This window comes from Dendronephthya gigantea, unplaced genomic scaffold (assembly GCF_004324835.1).
Source record: "Dendronephthya gigantea isolate DGI-Jeju-01 unplaced genomic scaffold, DenGig_1.0 000028F, whole genome shotgun sequence".
Lineage (NCBI taxonomy): Eukaryota > Metazoa > Cnidaria > Anthozoa > Malacalcyonacea > Nephtheidae > Dendronephthya > Dendronephthya gigantea.
The window spans coordinates 1,314,324-1,336,533 of record NW_021163038.1 but is presented as its reverse complement, the minus strand read 5'-3'; the positions used below and the strand labels follow the sequence as shown (position 1 = coordinate 1,336,533).

Sequence of the window (22,210 nt, the reverse complement as noted above, 5' to 3'; positions counted from 1 at the left end):
TGAAAAATATTCTGTTTAACCTGGCTTTTTGTCGATAAATGTAAAGCTTAAAGGCTTTAGCTTGAAGCCTTGAAAGCTAAAAGACGGAAATCCATCCATGAACGTGTGTGTATGCATGACGGCATTACTGCCAATTTTTATACAAAAGAAGCTTAATTCTATCCGATGTGAACTCGTATGAAATTTCCCCTCATTTTATTGTGAAACTTTGTTTGTGAGATTTTGAAACGGGTCAGATAATCTGTTCACGACTTTCACACGGGGCATATCTTGTAACCTAAAACCCAGTCTCATCGTCAGTGCTTTGTAAACTTAGGAGGTGTTACATCCGATCATGACATGTGAGATTTCAAAACACAAAGCATCTCGTAGACAATCAGAAACTCTTCCGCAACTTAGACACAATTGAACGAAATCATTTCTTTTTGAAGGTTTTCAAAATCAAAGGAAATAAGTCGACTCGTATCGATACTTAAATGCTTCAGGAAACTCGGTAAGTTTATACAGATTAAGATAGGTATTGTTTGCAGAAATAAATTCGCGAGTTCATATTAAATCAAGCAATACGTCTGGGCGAGTCAAACGTGCTGGTAGCCAGCTTCTCACGACTATGCTATTTCCGTAAACTGTCGAAAGATTTTACGACATTCCATGAGGAATCCGCCGTTTCGTTAATTTAGCGAAACCATAGCGCGCTGTTTTTTCACAGCACCATCTCATTTGCCTTTGTTTATTTTGGCGCGGACCACTACGTCTTGACGTTCATAATTTGTCAAAATTGTTCGCGCGTTCCTACGAATAGCGACGAAAGAGACTATAACCAGACTTTGACAGTCTGAATTTCTGGGCATTATATTATTCCGTTCCGAACGCGTAAAATGCTAATTCGTCAACACACTCCAAAAGAGTATATTTGCCTAGACAGATCGTTCCTTTTAGTAGAATACTTGCGCGAATTCAGACTTGCTTTTGTATATATGATAATATATCTCGTACGAGGCCGAATTGATAAATTCAGGTTTATGTTATTTTCGACGATCTTCGACGTTTTACTACATTGCTTGATTTTGCCAAAGCGTCTGTTTGGGTATATTGTTTTGCTTCGCAAATAAAAAGAAATTAAAGCTTGATCGATTGAGATAAACCGCTTTACGATTATGCTAGTAACATGTGGTACGGAACGATTAGATATAATAACTTAGGCTTACCCTTCGAGAACCGTCATCAACAACAGGGTTAAGCATCGTTTGGACATCGGATCCATGCCTATCTTGACAACGTATGCGTACGAATTAAGTTTTGTATGTTAAATGATTTCAAATATATCTAAAGATTGACTTCATTCTGCCTGCCCGCTGAAAACACGCTTCAAGTTTTCAACGCTTCAAGCGAGCTTCAAGTCTTTATCGCCATCGGCAGACTACCTAAAAATACATCAATTGAGCAAACAACTTTCTGAGGCTTCGGGCGAAATGCGATTCAGAAATGATTTTAAGTGGAATCGCGCTTTCGACTTGTCTAATTGTTGTGAATCAATCCAGTAGAGCTTCTAAAGTGTCACTACAGGATCATAGTAAGACAAACAGCTGTGTTGGTTTGTGAAATTACTTATGGTATAACACGCTGGAACTTTTTTTTAACAAAGCAATTATATCCGCGTTGAAAACAAATGAAATACGATCAATTTTAGCATGTTTTGCGAGCAGCAATGACCGACTAGCGTTACAGCAGAAGGTCGGTACAAAAGACAAAATTGATTGTGAATACGCGCGCGAGAATGGCTTGACCCGTATTGTAGAAACGTACTTCGGAAATTTAGTTAATCTGAGATCATTTAATCCACAGTCTGAAGATCCTCTTAAGATAACATGGATTGTTTATTGTAACTAACGGGCGCGTTTGTTTTTCCCATGGATCCATCGTGACGTCGGGTTAATTAAGTTCAACATGAAATATTAAGGGGGGGGGGGGAGGGTGCGAAACATAACCCCATTCTGGGGTACGGGGTGGTGAACACATAAAAGCTGGCACGCAATGCGTCCAGGAGGGTTTATTGGTAAAATGGGGGACCTCATTCAATTGTGGAAATAGTCTGTAATAAACATATAAGTTCACATATGAATTGTTAAAAAAATATCAAGAACAATGTATTACATGAGGAAGGTCTTTATATAGCTTGAATTTTTCTGAAGGAAGGAAAGACATTTTAAAACTGCACACTGTTAAAGTATAGTTGACTCAGCAATCAAAAAGAAAATTTCTCTAAATACGTTTGTTTGTTTGTTTGTTTGTTTACTTAAGCTTGTTTACCTTGTATGTTTACTTTAGCTTGTTTACCTTTTTCAGGTGAGTTGTTTACGGAAAGGTTCCCAGTCATCATGGATCAGAAACCAAAGCCAAAACCGCGCACAAGGTAAATTGAAACTACCGTTTAACCAACTGTCCTCCTGATGCATGTGATTTACTGGCTTTGCAAACAGAGCTAATGCTACAGGCTCAAGCTTCGCTCGAAGTCCGGCTCCCTCTGTATTGTGTAAAATCACATACTCTAGGGCAAGTTGTACGAATGCTGCATGACCAGCTGGATTGTGTGATTTTCAAATTTCTTTTGAATTTGCCTGGAGTTTGGTTAAATGTAGACTGCACCTCGGCGTTCTTAAACTAGAGTTTCATTTTATCATTTGTCGGCACCATTTCTTTGGTTTATTGTATTGCATTTCAAGCATTTTTTAACGCTTGAAAACCACTATGAGGTAGATCAAGCCCTTTTTTGCCTGGATCAATAATTCTCCGCACAGCTGTAATAAAAAAATCCGGACGATCATTTAAATTTTTAAATTTAGCTTCTCTGACGAATAACATCAATTCTTTCCTAAAGGACCCAAGACTAAGGTTTAAAAAGCACTTATACTGAAAAATCCTGATAATATCACCCACAATGCTGCATATATCGTAAAAATGCAATTCAGTTGAAAATGCAAATGAATGAACGCTAAGTGCGGGTGTTAAATTATCTAGAATTGTATTGAATTATGCATTTCGTATTTCTAAACAATTAAACAACGTTTAGGTCGGGTTTCCATGTTGTTGAACAAAACGATTAGTTAGTCTGTGAAGCTATTTTATGACACAGCTTTCCGGTGTCAAGGAAAGCATTTTGTGATTTGCAAAAGAAACCCAACTGTGAATATTTTTCACACAAGAGCAATTTTAACAGATTCAATTACTGCATACATAGACAAAGTCTTTGCGTGCCCGAATGAAGTGAGCTAGAAAGATACGGACTTTGATTTGTGCTTTAAAACGCGATGCCGGTCACCTCTGAAAGACATTAGACTCTTATGTTGTGCTTGGAGTTGTACTGCAAGACAATCTCATTGTAAATTGAAGATTTCACTCGGTATTGTCAAGACATCATCATCCAAGGTAAATAAGCGATAAAGTTTACACAGTTTTGCAACGCTAATCCTGAACATATGTATTTCATTTAAGTGCACGAACGATGCTATATATAAAATCGTGTTTGTACTGCGTTTGTTTGATGTTGGATTTGGGGATTAGCTCGTGATGTTTAAGGCAACCTGTGTTTGCAAACGATTGCATTGGCGCGAAATTAAGTTGTCGGCTACAATTAGCACCTCGATTCAAACACCGAAGTTGTACAAAAAATTTCTCGTTATAGTAGCTTGTTTGCTCGCGAACTTTCATTTCGTATTATATTCATGATCTCCACGGTTATATAACTTATATTTCAGCTATTTTTTTACAATTAAAAGGCATATTTGTTTGATTATGTATAAAGCCGTTTGTATAGAACAAGCTAAAATTGTAATTTCGTTTCATTGGCTTGTCACACAGTCAAATTGTTTACTTTCGTTCGGCGCTACGAAGCATTTCGATTAAAGAAATAAAATTATTTTAATATATATGTTTAATGTCGGATGTAATCGATACATCCAAGATAACTACATGCAGTTGGCGTCTTTCTTAACCGTAAAATTAGCTATTAAATATCTCTCATAAATCATCAGTATAATGTCAATGAATTGGCTTTGTATTTCTATACGAGACGGGGTGAAATATATGGACATCAAGATCTGTCATTTTTTATGTCAGACTTGATCGCATAGGATAAGCTTGTAGACTTTACACAGAGGCAGAGCAATAAATTTCACGTGTGGTGACATCGTAAATTTCTATTAGCGTTTTGGTTTGAACCGCAATGTCTGCGGTTTAAACGAGTAAAGTAAACCGAATCTGCCTGGACAAAACACTGCCCGCCGTCATGGGCGATGAAGAAAGCATTGAATTTTCCACAGTACGGCTTAATTTGGAGAACAATGGCGATACATGCTGAATTGAAATTCGTTTTGTGTTGTGTTGTGTTGTGACAATCTTATGACTCGCTCGCATGACATGCCCACATTTTAGATATTGGTCTAGTGATGTTTGTATTTTTTGCAGCTGTTTTATTGTATGTTAAACGCACGATAACGTTGGAGTAGGTAGTGCACATGATGATCATGATTTTAAACGCTTTTGGACACGAGCCTAGGGATGTTTAGGGGTCGAACATCGTTTGTATTCAACACAGTCGATTACATGCAGCAATGCACGAGGTTTCCACTTGGAGTATGATGCATTTAGATAGCGTATCTTTAAATCTCAAACATTTCTATCATACAAGAATCGTAAATAAACATTTGGGACTTGAAAAATACTAGTAGTTCTAGCCTAAATCGACGACACAGCTTCCAAAAGTGCTGCTCGCGATAGTTGATATATTTCACTCACAAAGTCACAGAATCGCGATTAACGATAAATATCTTTCATTCGATCATAAAATTCTGCTATTTTGCTACGTTATTTCCACCCAATCCACTGGAGTAAATGAATTTGCATATATACTAATATAGGCATAAGATTTTAATGTATTAAACCTCGTGTCTCGACCATTTTATCAATTAAATATAAACAAAAACATCGCCGTTTCCATCTAATACTCTGTTCCTGCAGATGCATGCCAAGTGTGTTTTCGAAAATTTAATTCATGCATACATAGCAATATCCTGAACACCTTAAAACCAATATCAACCTGCAGTAGTGTGACTCTCGGCATATTATTGGCATAATGCCTTGTGTTGAGGTATTCCGGTCTAAATATTAGCTCTAACTACATGTGGCTCCCTTCTTAATGGATTGTGGTTCATTTTAACGACAATATTTACACAATTTACAAAGCCTAATAACTGGTTTTAATCCTCGGCAAAGCTACATTTCCGTACTTAAAAGCCGTGTTCGATCGTATCGTCAAAAGCGATTGATTTAAAGGGCAACGTATTGTGTCTGTACGATGGAATCCGCTAGTAATGGCTCTGAGGATGACTGCGGGCCCGATTCGGACAATGAGTAAGTGATAAATTTGTTGTATAAACATCTGTAAGAAAATGTGTACTTGACGTGTAACTACTGTACATGAATAAACAGAAAGATATACGGCTGTGTGTGCTCGGTCAAACTTGAATACGCATCGGGCGAATTCTAATATATAGCCTTTTTGTGTGGTGGTCACTCGAAATCTTGGCATTGTTTCGACTTTTTGCCATACTTTTTAATAAACTCGTATATTTTAATTGCGAATAATTGAGGTTATTTCGCTGAAATATATACTTAAAACCGAAATAAAACAATCTGCTATACGACAATGACATAGACATTGCATGTTCGTGGATGTGTACAATATGTATGTTGTATTCATATATTTTTGTTTCCTTAATTTATCGTGTCAGACATCTTCTAATATCCATTGATCGCATAATCGATAATCAAGTTTTCGAATTTTCGTAAAAATGCATTATAAAATCTGGAAACTTTCGCCCTAATCTTTTTGGATCATATTTAATGCCGAGTCACATTTAAAATTCATGTCCGTTGCTTTATTTACATTGTTTCGTAAATACTTTAAATTGTTCTTCGGGAAATTCGTTTAAATAGAACATTCCTGCATCGCGTGTAGCGATAATTTGTGTAAATTATTAAAAAGTATGTCCAAATACCATAACTAGGATTGTATTATGCATTGAAAACCGAAGTTAAATAGTTTTATACAGAGCAGTCTAATGTCGTGTAGTTCTGAATTAATAAATAGTATATGTGGTGCTGACACTTTAAAAGTTTTAAATGATCGCTAGATTCAATCATATTCATGACAATCATGCATATTCCAGATATTTCTACAAATTTAACTTCCACATATGTATAAATTAATCAAATTTGGCTGGCATTAATCGTTGAAACATTTGCGATTCAAAACTCTATTTATACTTTTCCATCCTGAATTCTCGAAAGAACTTCAGTGCCTATTAATAAATAATCAGACGGTAATTAAAATCTTGCCCACTTTAAAAGTCTACGAATTTCGTGGCTTCATTATTGATACTGCATCTTACAAACAGCACCACTAAGGCATTTTTCGTGACATTTTATACCATGTTTAACATACCTAATGCGGCAAGCGTTTTGCCTAAAAATATTCTCCATTCTTTCTTTATTTCCTTTTTTTGTCTGCCTAAACATGTCCAGAGGGCAAGAGCTGGAAAAAGATCCTATCTGTTAAGTAAAACAGAGGCCCTCTTGTGAATTTTAAAAGAAAATAGTTTGCAACCATTTTTTACCCATTTCGCAATCCCGTTCCAGTGGAAGTATCAAGTGGACGCGGGTAATTAGTCGTGTTAATTACTAATTAGCCATTAATTAGTCTCCCTTCAAATCAAAGCTGTATGATTATAATGTGCCCCTGTAGAATGCTTTTATATTTTCCAGTGATGCAATCTGTTGGATAAAGCAGAAATTATATGTTTGTTTGTTTGCATAGAGATGAACTTTGATCCTCATGATAACATCCTGGCGTCGAGGTTATATAACGAAATCTTTTTGGGCAAGATTCGAGTACATTAGTTGTGAAATTTTACTCGATAACATGTTTAGCGTTAGCACTATTTATGATAGAACTATCACAATAACGCTTTTCTTTCTAAAGCAATGAACTCTCAACTCTGAGCGCAAGAGGGATGATGGGTTATTTTGTATCTGAAACTTGCAAGTTTGCCTTTGTGAATATACCCACAGCAAATAAGTTGACTCAAGTCAACTTGCTCCAAAGGCAGAGATGCTTGACTGAAATAGCTGGCATGATAGGTTGGTTGGCAGCCGCGCTTAGAGTTTCAAGGTTCCGCTTTGAAAGGGCACAATCTTTATTGAAGGAGGTAGGACCAAATTGGGAACGTTGCTAAAATTGCAACTTATATCCTCCGGCAAAATTCAGACGAGCGTCTTCTTCTGCATAGCTGTTGTGACACCTGACCGTACAATTTACATTTAATTCGGTTGAAAAAGTAAAGGAAGTGCACATGCAATATATAGTTCAACCTGTGCTTTCGCCACGCCCAAAACGAACTCAAATTTGATCAATTTTCTTCACTAACGCCAGTTTTACTCGTTAAAGATGAGGTTCCTGCAGTAAACGGGTTAACTAAACTATCCACCAATATCCCTTGGTAGCCAAAAATTAACTGGCATTGAGCCTAAGTGCACCACTTCAGTATTTCCTGTGTCTACGGTTTGCCATTGTTAGAGCTCGCTATCCAAAATTTCCAAGAGTCACGAAACTTAAAGCTCGATTCTCGCTCGAGGCAAAGAGCATTTCGTCACTTTCTGCGGCGACTGAGTTTAGTTTGGAACTTTTTTGTATGTGCATGAGTTTATTATAGCGGTTAACAATTGCATGATTGCTCAATATGACATATTTCCACATTACCAATATATCAAGAGCTTTCAAGAGCTTTCAGATTTTATTGCAAACTTTCAATGCAAAATAGCTGTTCAAAATTTCGTTAGGGCGACGTGCAGTTATCCGATAATTTTAACTCTTGTGCCCTATGATTAGCCTAGTTTTTTACGGGACACAAGTGTTTAATTGTTCGTCTTGTCGTAACTCGTATCGCCACCGGCTATTACGAGAATAGATTAATATTATCGCCACCTTGCTCAATCTTTTCTTTATCCTCTCGATCTATTCTTTCGCATTCTAGATGATGGACAGACAGATAGATCGATTAGATTGTTCTCTAAGCTGTTGTGAGAGATAATTAGGGCACTCGTGGTTACTTACCATGAACTGTATTTCATCTGAGCTTTCGATAACTTTACCGGTGATGAGGAATGAATTGAAATTAAGAAATAGATATTTACAATACCTGGGGCGAAAAAGGGTCTGAAAGAGATCATAATTCACAGGTATTTGTTTGATTTCGTCTTTGTGGTTGTGAAGAATAATCCAGTCGTTCAAATCCAAATTTACGTTGAGACGAATTCTTGTATACATGCATAGGCGTGATATTGCTTCAGATATGTTCAGGCAAATCTTCAATGTTCCAATTGCAAATATGATTTTGTCGATACAGATTGATAGATAAATAAATTATATATACTTGATATTTTCAGTAATGGTACAATGTGAATACCATCGTCTTAATAACTTTGTTATTAATGATTAAGTTTATAACAGTAAGATTTCATTATATTTTAACTATCGAACCTATTAAATACATGCTGTATAATCACGGCATGGAATCACGTTGATGAAGTCTCTGCGAAATCTAATTGTCTTAAAATAAGGAACTTTAACTCTCCTTTTCACTCTTAGAGCTATCTCAGAATACAGCCATTAATGTAGCCAGTGGGTGATGTAATTTGCTTTGTGGATTATCAACAGTTCGTTTGAAGAATTTGTTTGTCAAGTTCACTATATATGAGCGGTTTACCAGACAAACCGAAAGCTCTTTTGTCCTCTTGTTTAAATTTATGCAATTTGTAGCGTACGTTACGATATTACCAATGATGTTGTCTCGTTCAACTGATTCAAGCCTGCATGCATTACAACAGGTCCAGGTACTCGCTTGAGTCCAGTGTGCTTCACTAACTTACATCAATTGAATCTCGTCTGTGTCTCAAGGTTTTTTCTTTGGGACTTGGAATAATGAAATTCCTTTATCTCTGATATCGTAAAACATTTAGGAACTAACAATGGCTCAAACCGTAATTCGATCTCTGTTATAAAAAGAAGCGCCGTCTTCTTCTGAAAACAATTTTCGGGGAATTCAAATCGGTTAAAGGGGAATTTAAAATGTTTGTTATGTCAGACTAATTTAACAAGGACTGGCTTCCTTTCAGCGAGTTTTGAGTCCGCATACCTTTTTAATTTGTCAAAAAGACAATAAAGAATGATTTTTTGAAAGCGGAAGGGGAAGGGGTCATGTCGACATCAACATGTTTTTCTTCAAAGAGAGTTTCATATTTTTGACCTCAAAAACGTCATATGCTAGACACTAACGTTTCTCGAAAGGTATTCAATCCTCACTCAACTGATGTTCTTGTATTAAACATTAATACATTCGAAAAATAATCGTATTGAAACATGATGGAGCATCAATAATTTCAATCCCATCGATGATTATAAATTTCACACGATCATTGTCATTAATAATCTTGCTTACGGTACGCATTCTTTATTTTCAGGCGCTATGAAAAATCCTCAGACCACGTTGAAATCAATGACGATACACGGGCAGCGTTAACCTGCAACGCCTCTCCACGCCTGCTTCCTGGAGTAGGCGACATCCTTCAGGAGGTGAAGAACCTAAAGCAGCAGTTAGCGAGCGTCAAGGAAGAACGAGACGAGTTTAAAGAAGAAGTAACGTTCTTGAAATATCAACTGTCCTACAGAGCGCAGGTCCAGAACCTGCAGCAAAAAATGAACGGGGCTAAGGAGGGAAAGCCTGGAGACAAGAAAACGAAGTCGGTACGCTTCGCGGGGAACATAATCGTAAACAACCGAACCTATTCCGAAGATGATACGGACGAGTCAATCGAGAGTCCATTATCTCCATACGACGAAGCGAAAGAAGAAATCTTGGATTCGAGCTTTGATAATGACGAATACGAACGGTTAAAGGCTCAAGCCGACGAACTGGAAGACGTCCTTCACGATTTTTATCACGACTCAAAATTGGCGGGAAAAAATTCCAGCGTTCTCATCGGGAATGTCGAGAGTCTTCCTTCGGAGTCTATAAGCTCGTTAGTATGCAGAGCGTTGGTTAATTATGATAAATTATTCGAGGAACATCGGATACTCGAAGAGGAGAAGTCGAAGCTCGACGAAGACAAGATTCAGTTGACGAACTCGATGGCGAAACTTCGCGAGCAACTTCACGACGCTGTCGACTCGAATATCGAGGAAATTGAGGATTTGAATCACCAAAACGAAAACTTGCGTTCGCAGGTTAAAGTGTTTGGCGAGAAAAACTCCGAAGTCATTTCGAGTTTCATAAAAGCCCGTGAAGACTACATTGGCCGTTTGAAGGCAATAAAAGAACTCGTCAAAGGTAATTCCTCTGATAAACTTTTGCAAAGGTTGAAAAATGACGCTTTGCTAGCAGATATCGAACTGAAAGAAGCCAAAGAATGGGTCCAAAAAGTCGAAGAAGACAAGTCAAATAGGTTAAAGCGTGTTCAGTCCTTACCGTCTACTTTTAGACAAGATTCTGCCGAGAATACAGAACGTGGTGGATTGTTAAAAGAGCTTAAAACGTGTAAGAATCTTCAGGAATCTCAACGAAAACAGATTTCGAAGATCTTAGACGAAAAGCTTGTTTTGGAGACTCATGTTGCCGAGTTGAAACGCCAGGTTGTGTTGCTGAAGGCAGAGAGAAGAATAAACTTGAAAACGAAGTCGAAATTTGTTCAAACAGAAGGAGAAGAAGAGACCGTTGCAATGGTTAACGGCGAAACGAATTCGTCCAGTTCTGAAGTGGAAAGCCTGACTCGAAGATGCAAAGATCTTGAGCAAAAATTGGAACGTGTGAAGGAAGAGAAGTTAGTTCTTGTGAGTGAAAAGACGTCGTTGTTGTTGGCCTTTGATGCGAATATTGAGAAGAAGGACGCTTTGGAAGAGCAACTTGCTATTTTGCAAGAAAAAATGAACGAGAGAGGAAAGACAAGGGAGTTGGATACGAATGCCGCTTGTACACAAACCGATGGTGTTGTTGAGAACGTCGGGAAAACTATGAATGAGACTGACGGCGGGTTTAGACGGTCTTACAAAGGGATTTCTGAAGCCAAGGTAAGACTGTTCTCCTGTTGTAATCTTCTTTCAAATATTAATCATGGTAGTGAATGCACCTTACTGGACCTCTTAGTTTAGAACTGATAGAGCTATACAGTATAAATAAAGTTAGTTTAGTTTAGGTTTCCTCCTGTAATAACACTGGATCAATAAGAGATGATCCTTACTGGACCTCTAGAAAGAACAGTTTAGAACTGATAGCTCTATCCAGTAGTTTATTTAGTTTAGGTTTCCTCCTGTAGTAACACTGGATCAATAAGAGATAATCCTTACTGGACCTCTAGGAAGAAGAGTTTATAGTTGTTAGACAACCTTCAAACCAAACTAGTTGCTTGGTGAACACTACTTCATCTTGTTTACATTACTCAGGTGGAACTGGAGAAAATTCGTGTCCAAGAACAGGAGAAACACATCGCCGCGTTAAAACGAGAGAACGAAGCCATCAAAGAGAAGTTGAAAAAGGCGGAAGACATGTCCCAAACTTTGCAAAATTGCCTCAAAGAACTCACGGATGAAAAACTTGAACTCCTGGACTCTATTGAAGAACTAAACGAAGAAAAAGCTGAGCTAGAGGAAATCAGGTTAGTCAAGTCTAATTCTCCTTTTGCCGTATGTGATATATTCTGTATGCTAGGAGGTATAAGGCTATTTGTCCCTTATTCGCGTAACGGGCTGCAATCGCAGAATTTGATGAAAACAATACATTAGGACGAGAACCGCTTCCGACAAGCACGTCAAATTTTATCCGTATTTCACTTTTTTTCTTCTTTTTAAAAGGTCGAAACTTGAAAAAGAACTTAGTGGAACAAAGCGGGAAAAATTTGTCGCCGACGAAGTGGGTAATATTCGAAATAAAGAGCGGAAGATTGACGACAGTTTGGAATCGAATAAAGCCAAGTTAGCCCAGCTTGATTTGAGAGTCGCTGAAGTTTTGTCTCTGATCGAGAATGAAGGGGCTGGAACCGAAGAGACAAAAAGTGCCCCGGATAAAGGTGTCGAGGATATTATTGGGTAAGTGTGGATCTAAAATTTTAAGAGTGGTTACATCCAGTAGTGTAGTGTATTACCCCACAATATCCTTACTGGATCCTTTAGTTTAGAACTGATAGAATTATCCAGTGAAAATATAGTTAGTTTAGTTAAGCTTAAACAATTCAGTCTAAAGAACTAAGCCGTTAATTTAGTTCAAAATTTAACAGTCTGATCTTTCTGTAGTTCGCTCTTGGCGGCAGTTGAGAATCTGAAGGCTACCGTTACGTCGTTCAAAACAAGCTACGAAAGAACGAAAGGTGACAGTTTGCGCACGAAGAACGAACTAGAAGCACGAAACAACCAGATACAAGCACTAACCAGTGAAAAAACGGAGTTGGAGATCCAAGTCGGGAAACTAACGAAACAAAACGAAGAATTGGCCCAGTCGTTGGAAAATACCAAGAAATCTCAGAAGTCTCATGACAGTTACATGGAAAGATTAAAGAAAGAAAATTCGAAACTTGAAGGGGAACTGGGGCAAGCTCGCGGCACGAGGACTGGGTACGAGAAGTCTTTAGCGGAGTCTAGACGGCGCGAGGAGGACTTGGCGCGACAATTGAAAAACATCACTACGAAACGAGACGACATGCAAAAAGCACTAGATCAATTTGCGAAAAGATCCACGAACGAAACCGAAGCAATCCGAAGTGAGAATAAGAAACTGACGACAGAAGTCGAACAGCTCCGAGAAGAACTCGAGGGCACGGTCGAGGACCGAGACGAGTTATTGGAGTTGTTAGATCGTATAGTCTGCGAGAACGGAACGGGCGAGGAGAAGCAGGGACTGGGGGAGAAAGTAGAGCGAATTCGAGAGAGGAGTAAGTCCGAGGAAGCTTTAGCCGAGGTTGGTGTGAACGATTCCGGGAGAGGAAAGATCGTAGGGGAAAAGCTCCTGGTATCCAGTGAGATGAGTATGAATTATTCCGCGACTGGTGAAGATTCGCTGTTTGAAGGAAAAGAGAAAAGTGAAGTAAATGTTAAACGAATGGAAGCATTGCAAGAGGAAAATCAAAAATTGAAAGAAATGATCGAAAAAATGTTGACAGACCAGAAGAAGATGGAGCATGTTCTCAACTCACTTTCCGAGGCGAACGCTGAAATACAACAAGGTTTGTTTTGGCCGCCATGGAGTTTATTATACCTGTGTTTAAAACTTTCTAAACGAATATCCCAGAGTATAACCGTATGGGAAAAAAGCAAAATACATTTGTTTCATAACTGACCTAAGACAATAACGAGGGATTTTGTTCGTATTTTATACATTTATTAAGCCTTTCGCTCCGAAGTCAGACCATTGAATACAATAAGTGTGTAATCCAGTCATAGTATATAGATCTAGTCATGGTATATCCACGTGCAGGGAACCCAATTTAGAGGTGTTTTAACTTTAATTTTTTATGGTTCAGGTTTGGAAGAATCTTTGGAGAAAACTGAACAGATCCGACTTCAAGGATCGAAGAACTTCGTAGACTTCGTGCCCGAATTCCCTGCGATATCTGTCGACAACGTCGAGCTTCGCCGACTTCACGAAGCGATGGTGGGCACGAACGAAGCTTTGAGCGCGAACCTGCGCCGACTGCACGACGAGAAGACCCGAAGCGAGCAGATGAAAACTTCATACCAAGAAGTCAACCGAAAGAACGAAACTTTAGAGAAAAATGTCGAAAGCTTGACGAGAGATAAACAAAAGACGGAAAAGGAAATGTTGGAGTTGAATAAGAAGATGAAAAATTTAGAAGCGGAAGCAAGGAAAGCGAAAAACGAAAAAGACGAAGTGGAAAGTACGTTGGCAGAAAACAACGGTCGCGTGAAAGATTTACAATTTCAAATTGACTCCTTAACGGAAATCAACCAGGATTTACGCGAAAGTAACGAAAAATTGAGCGACTCCTCGAAGGAATACGAGAAAAAATTGTCAAAGCTAAACGGTAAATTTGACGAACTGGAGTTCCAAAACGAAGGGCTAAAAAAATCGAAAAAACGTCTTGAAAAAGAATTGGCCGAGCAAGGTAAACAAAAGACTGCACTCGAGCTAAACCTAGCCGAGCAGAGTAAACAAAAGACTGGTTTCGAGAAAGAATTGACCGCGAAAGACAAGCAGAAGTCTGGGCTGGAATTGGAACTTGCGGACACAAAGAAAACAATCGTGTCGCTTCGGAGCGAAATATCAGGAAACGCGGAAAATGTTCGCGAGCTGGAAAAGAGCCTGGAGAAGAGAGAACGCGAGCTAAAAGTGCTTCGGGAAACGGCAGGCCAGGTCGCTAAGCTAGAACAGGAAGCCCAAGACGCGAACGCTTTGAGAAGCGACATGGAGGACATGGAGAAAACTCTGTCAGAGCGAGATCATAGAGTTGAGGAACTTGAAAACGACGTAACTCGCTTGAAAAAAGAGATTCAGAACTCGCAACGGTTTGTAAAGGCGGTGAGCCAGGAAAATGACACGTTGCGAGATTCGTTGTCCGAATGGGAACGGGAGGCAAGCAAGATTCGAAGACACGTTCATCAACTTTCACAAGACGCCGAGAATCACAACAGCGAAGCACAAAAGGACCCAAACTCGAAAGATCTTGATAAGGTTTGTACAGTATATTCTTGTCTTTTCCTCATTTGAAAATATTGTTTAAATCGGGAATCTTAAGCCTTCTTTATAACTTCCCGTGTAAACTATTTGCATGGTATATTTGTATACACGAACACTGTACAAACAAAACCAAATAGTTCATAACAGATTCATTGAGGTATACGAAAATGAGGCCATTTTGGAGACCGTTCTTTGAGATGTCACTCAAACATGAAAGAAATTAATTCTCAGCTTAGGTTAGGAACTTGAAACCCTTGTCTTCTTGTCAGTTCGTCGTCTCTAGCGTAGGTGGTAGTTATGGAATGCTGGTCTTTGTCATTCTCGCTCGCAAAAGCTTGAAAGTTTTATGACTTCTTGTTATAAGTTACTAGTGGTGTCGAGACACGCAATCCTTCGCTGTAAAATCAGCTATCGTTTAAAACTTCAGCCGTCCGTGGTCATAAAATGCATGTGTTTTGAGTGAAACAGATTTCAACTATAGCCAAAGTTTTCAAAAGTTCCCACAGAGCAGGGGGTAGTTTTTCAAACGGATTGATACGAGAAAGATTCACTCGTTCATCTTCCGAATTCGTATATTCTTGGCGATATTACCGCTGTCATTTGCGAGAATTACTCAATCATTTTAACTCTTTTATGTTTTGGGTTTTGACAGCCAATGTAGGCATAATCTTATGTTTAAAAATATATATTGTTGTGCAATTTGCATAAAAGCGTAGTGTCTATGTTGGACCGCTGTTTACATTATAGCTGTCAATTCTCCTGGCCATTATAATTTTAGCTAATGATAATAATTGTCTAGCTGAGCAACTTAGAATAATATCGAACAAAATTCGCGATTTTCAGTTGCATGAATGTTTACACGGGCAAGAAGCAATGATTTGTCTCTGAGAACTGAGACGTTCTAATGCAATAAGCAAATGTTTTTAACCTTTATAATCCATGCTGTTCAAACACATTCTCTCGACAAAAAGAATGCTCGCTGGATCATCGAGAAAAACAGTCATAAATTAGTTTACATCGCAGCCCGGATACTTCGCCACAACAATTGTATCGTTGGCTTATCTTAAAACGCACGAATCTGCATTTTCAAAGGCTATTTTGCAAGTCATTACAAACAATTTCGGCCTAATTTGGATACAATTTGTGTAAACAATGCCTTAACTACGTTCGGTATTTTAGAACCTTTTATCTCAACTAACGTCATGCTGAGGTAGTCCTCACTACGACAACAATTTGCATAAATCTTAGGCGAAAATTTGAAGCGTCAATCTGTGGGCATTGCACGTCGACAAAGACCTCTTTCCTTCGACCTTTCTTAAAATCATCAAAGAACTTTCTTTAGTTTCCGTCGATTGTTCAAATGCTCTTGTTTATTTTCGTTCGTTCTACATCGACTACAAGCGATGTTTGATAATATTGTCATACACAGCTAGCTGCATTGAAAAGCAACCCTGTGTCCCAGTCTGTGAATGATGATGTGGAGTTGATATTCATTGAAAAATGGCAACTTCGACCAGCTCTTCAATTTCCCTATAATTATGTTGAGTCACTTCTTTAGCATAATTGTCTGATAATTGCTAGGAAACTATATACTTAATCTGACGCCTACCCACACGCCGTGGTTTGCACAATGACTAGACACATAAACCACGACAGCTTATTGTTGTAGAATACTACCTACACTGGACCACCACGTTTGAGATATCTTTTTCAGGGTAGTTCAGACACAAACCACGATAGTTTATTGTAGAATACTACCTACACTGGACCATCACATTTGAGATAACTTTCTCAGGTAGTTCAGACACAAAACACGACAGCTTATTGTAGAATACTACCTACACTGGACCACTACGTTTGAGATATCTTTTTCATGTAGTTCAGATACAAACCATGACAGCTTATTGTAGAATACTGCCTACACTTTCAGGTATAGTTCAGACACAAACCACAAAATCTTGCTGCAAAATAGTACTGGTTTCTTTTATCTATTATTATATTTCTGGTGATGACATTTCAGCTGAAATAGCAAAATATCAGGCAGTTGCAATCGTTTCTAATAGTTTTCTTGCTCGCTCTTCTAGGTGAGGTCTGTCAAGGCATTTGAAGCGATGCAAGTTGAAATGGATGCTATCAACAAGCATTTGAAATCACTCACGGAAGAGAACCACGAACTCCATTCGAAACTGGACGAGATTGGTAAAGAAAACAAGGCAATTAAAGACAGAAATATCGAGCTCTTAACTCGCTACGATATTCTAAGCAAACAGCTTGAGAAAAAGACAAGCGAAGTGAATAAATTGAGCAAAGACGGAAGAGATTCTCGGTCAAAAAAGAACAACGAAAAGTTTGAAAAAGAGAAGATTTCGCTTGAGGCAAAAATTGAAAAGTTAAATTTAGAAAACACTTTGTTAAAGAAAAACTTGGCAAATACATTGGATGAACACAAACGCATTGGCGAATGCCTGAAGAATTTATTAGATAACAAAAAAGTTCAACGACAAAACAGTAATAGGATAAAGAAACCAAGTGATTTGGTCAGTGAAGAATACGAAATACGCACCGAGATTTCTACGACGACGAAGCCCGATCTTATCCGAGATTCGACCGAAGTCAAAGAGGAGTACAAGATCGTGGAACAACGGAAATACCGAAGCGAGTTGTCTGCCGTGGAAGCGAGTGGTACTGAGGCAGACATCAGGGAGTTGCTTACGGATTTATTGAAAGGACAAATGAATTTAAAAAGTTACTGCCAAGAGATTTCAAAAGTTTTTAAGAATAAGAGCTCCTCAATTGACGAGATTGATGGCGTTCTAGATGCGACTAAATTGGAGCTGAAAAAGACCGCTGAACTAAATAAAGATCTGGAGTCAAGCTTACAAAATAAGGAAGCGGAGTTGACTAAAATCAACGAGGAAAAAGCGAAGATGGAAAGCGAAGTCGCCAGCATTAAAGAAAAGTGCGATAAGTTACAGGCGGTGTTCCGTGCGCTTATTTTGGCGATGAACGACAAAAAAGGCGCGGAGAAAAAGAACGGCGAAGAGGCGGAGGGACCGACGCGTATCATCGACTATATCAAAGGTATAAAAACAAAATATACGACTTTGGTTACGGAGAAGGAAGATTTGGAAACGAAGGTTAAAGACTTGCAAAAGGAAATTAACGAACTCAAAGCTCGGGCAGAACGAGAGGAAAAACAAGAGACGAAAAGCTCAAAGAATCACGAAGCATCAGAAGGGAAGGTTGACTCTGAAGACAAAGAAAGAATGTTTAATGAATTGTTGTTGTCCACAGCTCGAAATAAAACACGACTGCTTGAAAAACTGCAGGAAATTTTCGATGAATTCTCAAAGGTAAAATCAAAACTGGATAAAGAGCTAGAGAACCAAGAACAAAACTCTAATCTTGAGAAAATCAACCAGGAGTTTTCAGAATCTGTGATGCACACCGAGAGATTTATACAGTCGGTCGCTCACGACCGGCCCGTGACGGTCGTCGCCGATTCGGCCACCGATAAGGACCCGAACTTGGAGCTAGCGAAGGAGAACGAAGAGTTGGTCGGACGGATCAGCGCTATCCAGTCGTCGCGTCGTCGGGAATCGAAGAACTTCAAGGACGAGGTGACGAAAATGGAGAAGGCCAAAGTGGAAGCGGTGAAAGACGAGGGGGAAAAGTGGAAGGAGGAGATCGAGAAAGTGAAAGAGGAATTGGAGAAAAAAATGAAAGAAAAGGAACAAGCCGCGAGTGAAGTGAAAAATTCATTAAAACAAGAAGTAAGTCAATTGAAGCTTGACATGCGCAGAATGACGGATGAACACGAGGTCGCCCAGAGAAGCGCTCGCAACGAAGCCCGCCTGGCCGCAGAAAAACTGGAAGAAAAAATAAAACTCACGAAAACAGAGATGGAAAAGAAGCTCGCCGAGCGGGACACGAAGATGGTCGAGGTGAAACGGAAAGCGGACGCGGAGGCGAAGGAGAACGCGCAGATGGCGGAGAGAGAGATTTCTCAGGTGCGCGCAAATTGGGCCGACGCAGAACGCAAGTTGCGCAATGCGTCAGAGGAGAAGACGAACGCGGTCAGGGAATTGGAGCGGGTGAAACTTGAACGGAGCGAAGAGGGAGCGAGATCTGCGCGCGAGCTTCAGAAACTTAAAGTGGCGCTGGATAGTTCACAGAAGCAGATATCCGAGAGAGAAAATGGATTCAAGATGGAGAGAGAGCGTCTACAGCGGACGATCGTTAATCTCGAAGGTGCAGTCCGGAATTCTGAGGTCAGCGGTCTAGAACGCACTCAAAGTCGAATCAACGAGTTCCAAAGATCTTTGGACGAATTGACCAAACAGAATCAACAGCTTGAGACAGCGAGGCGAAACTCGGAACACACTCTAGGTTCTGAAGTGGAACGATTGCGACTCGAAAACTCCAGGCTACATCGAGATCTCCGGGAGCAAAACCAACAACGAAGGACAGTTGGGGTTAACGAGCAACAGAGGCGACCGGATCCCAATATACCCTCTGGAGAACGTGTGAAAGTTATGGGAACGGTGAGACAGACATCGATCGAGAAATCTCGTGTTTTGAACGCAGTTGAAAGTGCACCAGGACCTCTCCCCGGTGACCGCAGAGCTGTTAAAGTCCGCGAAGGTCAGGCATCTAGCGTGCACGTGACTCGTGTCCAGGACCAAGGAGTACGACGGAGTAGTGATCAACGGGACCCGGTATCTGAGGAACTAGGCGCAATGTTTAAAAACCTCAATAATTCCTCCGAATGGATGAATAACAATCGCGACAACACTTCCTCTGTGATCCTTGCGCGCCCGATGGAGGGCCACACGCAGGCGCAACCACGCGATGCTCCTCCGCCTCAAAAACAGGCACCTCAACCTTCTCAAAAACCCCAGGCTGAGTGGGAAACACGACCCGACAAAACATGGCCTATGCGTAAAGATCCAAGATACCCAACTAGCAACGCACGTCCCAAAGATCCCGTCGCACCCCCTACTCGCGCGCATCCCTCTTCGCAACGGGCTGGTCACAATAATGAAGATTCCCGCCAAAGGTCTGGTTACGCGAATTCTAAACCAATCACAAGACAGGTTCAGGGCAACCTTGAGGTGGAGGTGACGTCATCGGATGCTCGTCGCGTAGTCGAAGTAAAGAAACCTCGGCCTAAAGATAAATCGCATTCCTCAAAGTCTCGCCGTCCTCGGCGACCGTCGGTCGGTTCGGATGACGTATTCATTACGCACCATGCCGACGCCAACCCGAGTCTGACGTCACATGGTAGCAAAACTGGCGAGTTTTGGCGATCTCGGTCTCTCGAAGATCTGATTTCCGACGACAGGCCGATGAAGTCGGGACAACACGGCGTCCGAGGACATCACGAGAAATTACCGAAAAATTTTTCAGGTCCCAGGAGGGGCGTGCGGGTGGCCGGTGCTCAAGTTCAAAGCGTAGGGCCTGGAAATCAATCTGTTCCTCCAAAGCGAGTCACTCCGTTAAAAGGAATGGAGAATATTTTGTTCCAATCTCAAATTTAGGCAGTAGAAACAAATTGCATTTAATCTTATACGGTGATCAAGACATTGTCCCAAGTTTCACCCAGTTGTACAATTCGCAAAAATTTATTGCATTAATTTAAGGTAGAATATTTACTATTAAGAATGTCATATATCGTAATGATGGCACTGTCATATCCGGCAGAAGATGGGATATTTTTTCATAATAATTACGGTACATAATGAGTTATTACGAATATTTAAAAGAATATATTATATCATAGATATATCACTAAGCCATTGTATTTTTGAAATAACATATATAACACTTTATACATTATAAGAGAGTTTTCGATTTGTGTTGAGAGTTCAATTTCCTTGAAGTGAGGTCCGGCTCGGCTTGCTCGTGGGCGCGAAGACCATGCAGTATGGTCCGCGATACTTCACATTGTACAAAACAAATGCTTAAAAACGTCACGGCTAAGAAAGACCGTTGTTTTTTTAAAGATAGTCTATTTCCACCAGCACCGCACGGGGATTAATTTATCACTGAGCGTCTAATCGCTGCCAAACGACTCCGAAGTGGCTGTCATCCTTTTTGTCATTGTTGAAAAACTCAGGCACGCTTTGTAACACACTGTCGAATCCACAGCGAACACTCGTAATTTGCAAATGCAAAGTGTCTTCACAATGCTGCAGCTGCTCAACTCTTGTCACTTTAGGAAAACACTTAGCCACCTGCTGCGATAAATATTGCCTAAAAAACTCTGTTGAATATCTCATAATATTTTCCGCAACAAACCAAACGCTTACAGGATCGCAATATCGCGAACCTCGCTTTCTTAAAGGTCCAATTCGTACGTACATTTGCTGGGAAACGTTTCTGTTTTGATGCAGAACGAAGGTAGCAGATGCATGGCTTCCACAATTCAATATTTTAATTGTGCGAGGCTTTTTTTTTCGCAAATGCACATGCAGTTGTAGCTATGGCGATCAGACGGTTAGTATAAAGTTAGACTGCATAAGTCCAACCGCCGACCTTCTTAATGCTAAGTAAACTTTGGTAGTTTACACACTTGGGTAGTTTACACTTCAAATTCACGACGCTAATATTTGTAATTCATTAACGTCGGGCAATTGCAAATGTTTGCGAAGATGTCAAAATTTCGAGGCATCCTTATTAGCACATAAAAGCTGTGCGTAACCGATTGGTCGAGAGCTTCGAAACGAATGAAATATTTATTCGTTAGGAATTAGTTTGCCTAAGTGATAAGAAAACATAGCAACTATGAGGTTGATTTTATTTTCGACCACGCATTAAGTCGCGTTAAGGTTAATTTTTTAAAAAAATATGTAGTAAATCGAAGAGTCCGCGAGGTAAACATAGTGGTTTTTCGTCCGAAATTTGGAGAATCCTGAAGCAAGAATTCATGACAATAGCGGCTTAATTGGTCGTCGCAGCTCGCCAAGAAAATAGCTTCGTATGATGCAGTCGAAAGGCTTTGATTCTGAGGGATCTTCGCTTCCCGTGGGGCAAAGATCCAGGCTAAACGTGACGGATTATGTCTCGATGACTGTTGACAACCAACAAGAGGTTTTGCTGAGACGTCGTCGCAAAGCAATTGCAGTTTTTGAGAAGGACATGCTTGCGACAATAGAAACGAGTCAAAAACAACAGGCGAACAGGTTCCTGAATAACCTGAGACGAAGCGAAATGCTGTTGAAAGAACACGAATCTACGAAACGATTGCTGTTTGCACGACATTCGAAGAGTTCATCTTTACCATTGGAAAGGAGCGGTCCTGCAATTATCGATACAGGAAAACGAGCTCATTCTTCGAGTTCATCTGAGAGATCTTTGTTGTCGACCGAAGGGGAACTGTCAAATACAGCGGAAAACGACGAAACTAAACGCGG

General features: G+C 39.9%; 1 protein-coding gene across 2 annotated transcripts; it reads left to right on the top strand.

The window, feature by feature from the left end:
- The first annotated feature begins 366 nt into the window (after nucleotides 1-366).
- On the top strand, nucleotides 367-20,621 carry LOC114523866 (golgin subfamily B member 1-like). 2 transcript variants are annotated; one of them, XM_028544913.1, is made up of 8 exons: nucleotides 367-493; nucleotides 2,347-2,413; nucleotides 9,577-11,179; nucleotides 11,552-11,763; nucleotides 11,960-12,193; nucleotides 12,398-13,323; nucleotides 13,621-14,789; nucleotides 16,880-20,621. In XM_028544913.1, exons 2-8 carry the CDS (start codon nucleotides 2,379-2,381, stop codon nucleotides 20,333-20,335), a joined length of 7,635 nt encoding a protein of 2,544 aa, XP_028400714.1. In that variant the 5' UTR covers nucleotides 367-493; nucleotides 2,347-2,378; the 3' UTR covers nucleotides 20,336-20,621. The 2 variants fall into 2 exon arrangements, with proteins under 2 accessions (XP_028400714.1, XP_028400712.1); XM_028544911.1 differs by lacking the exons at nucleotides 367-493; nucleotides 2,347-2,413 and adding an exon at nucleotides 5,290-5,409.
- The last annotated feature ends 1,589 nt before the right edge of the window (nucleotides 20,622-22,210 follow it).

Coding starts and splice junctions, on each gene's coding strand:
- LOC114523866 (XM_028544911.1), top strand. CDS start 5,354: ATGGAATCCGCTAGTAATGGCTCTGAGGATGACTGCGGGCCCGATTCG. Junction 11,764..11,959: donor GCTGAGCTAGAGGAAATCAG/GTTAGTCAAGTC, acceptor TCTTTTTAAAAG/GTCGAAACTTGAAAAAGAAC. Junction 13,324..13,620: donor GAACGCTGAAATACAACAAG/GTTTGTTTTGGC, acceptor TTTATGGTTCAG/GTTTGGAAGAATCTTTGGAG.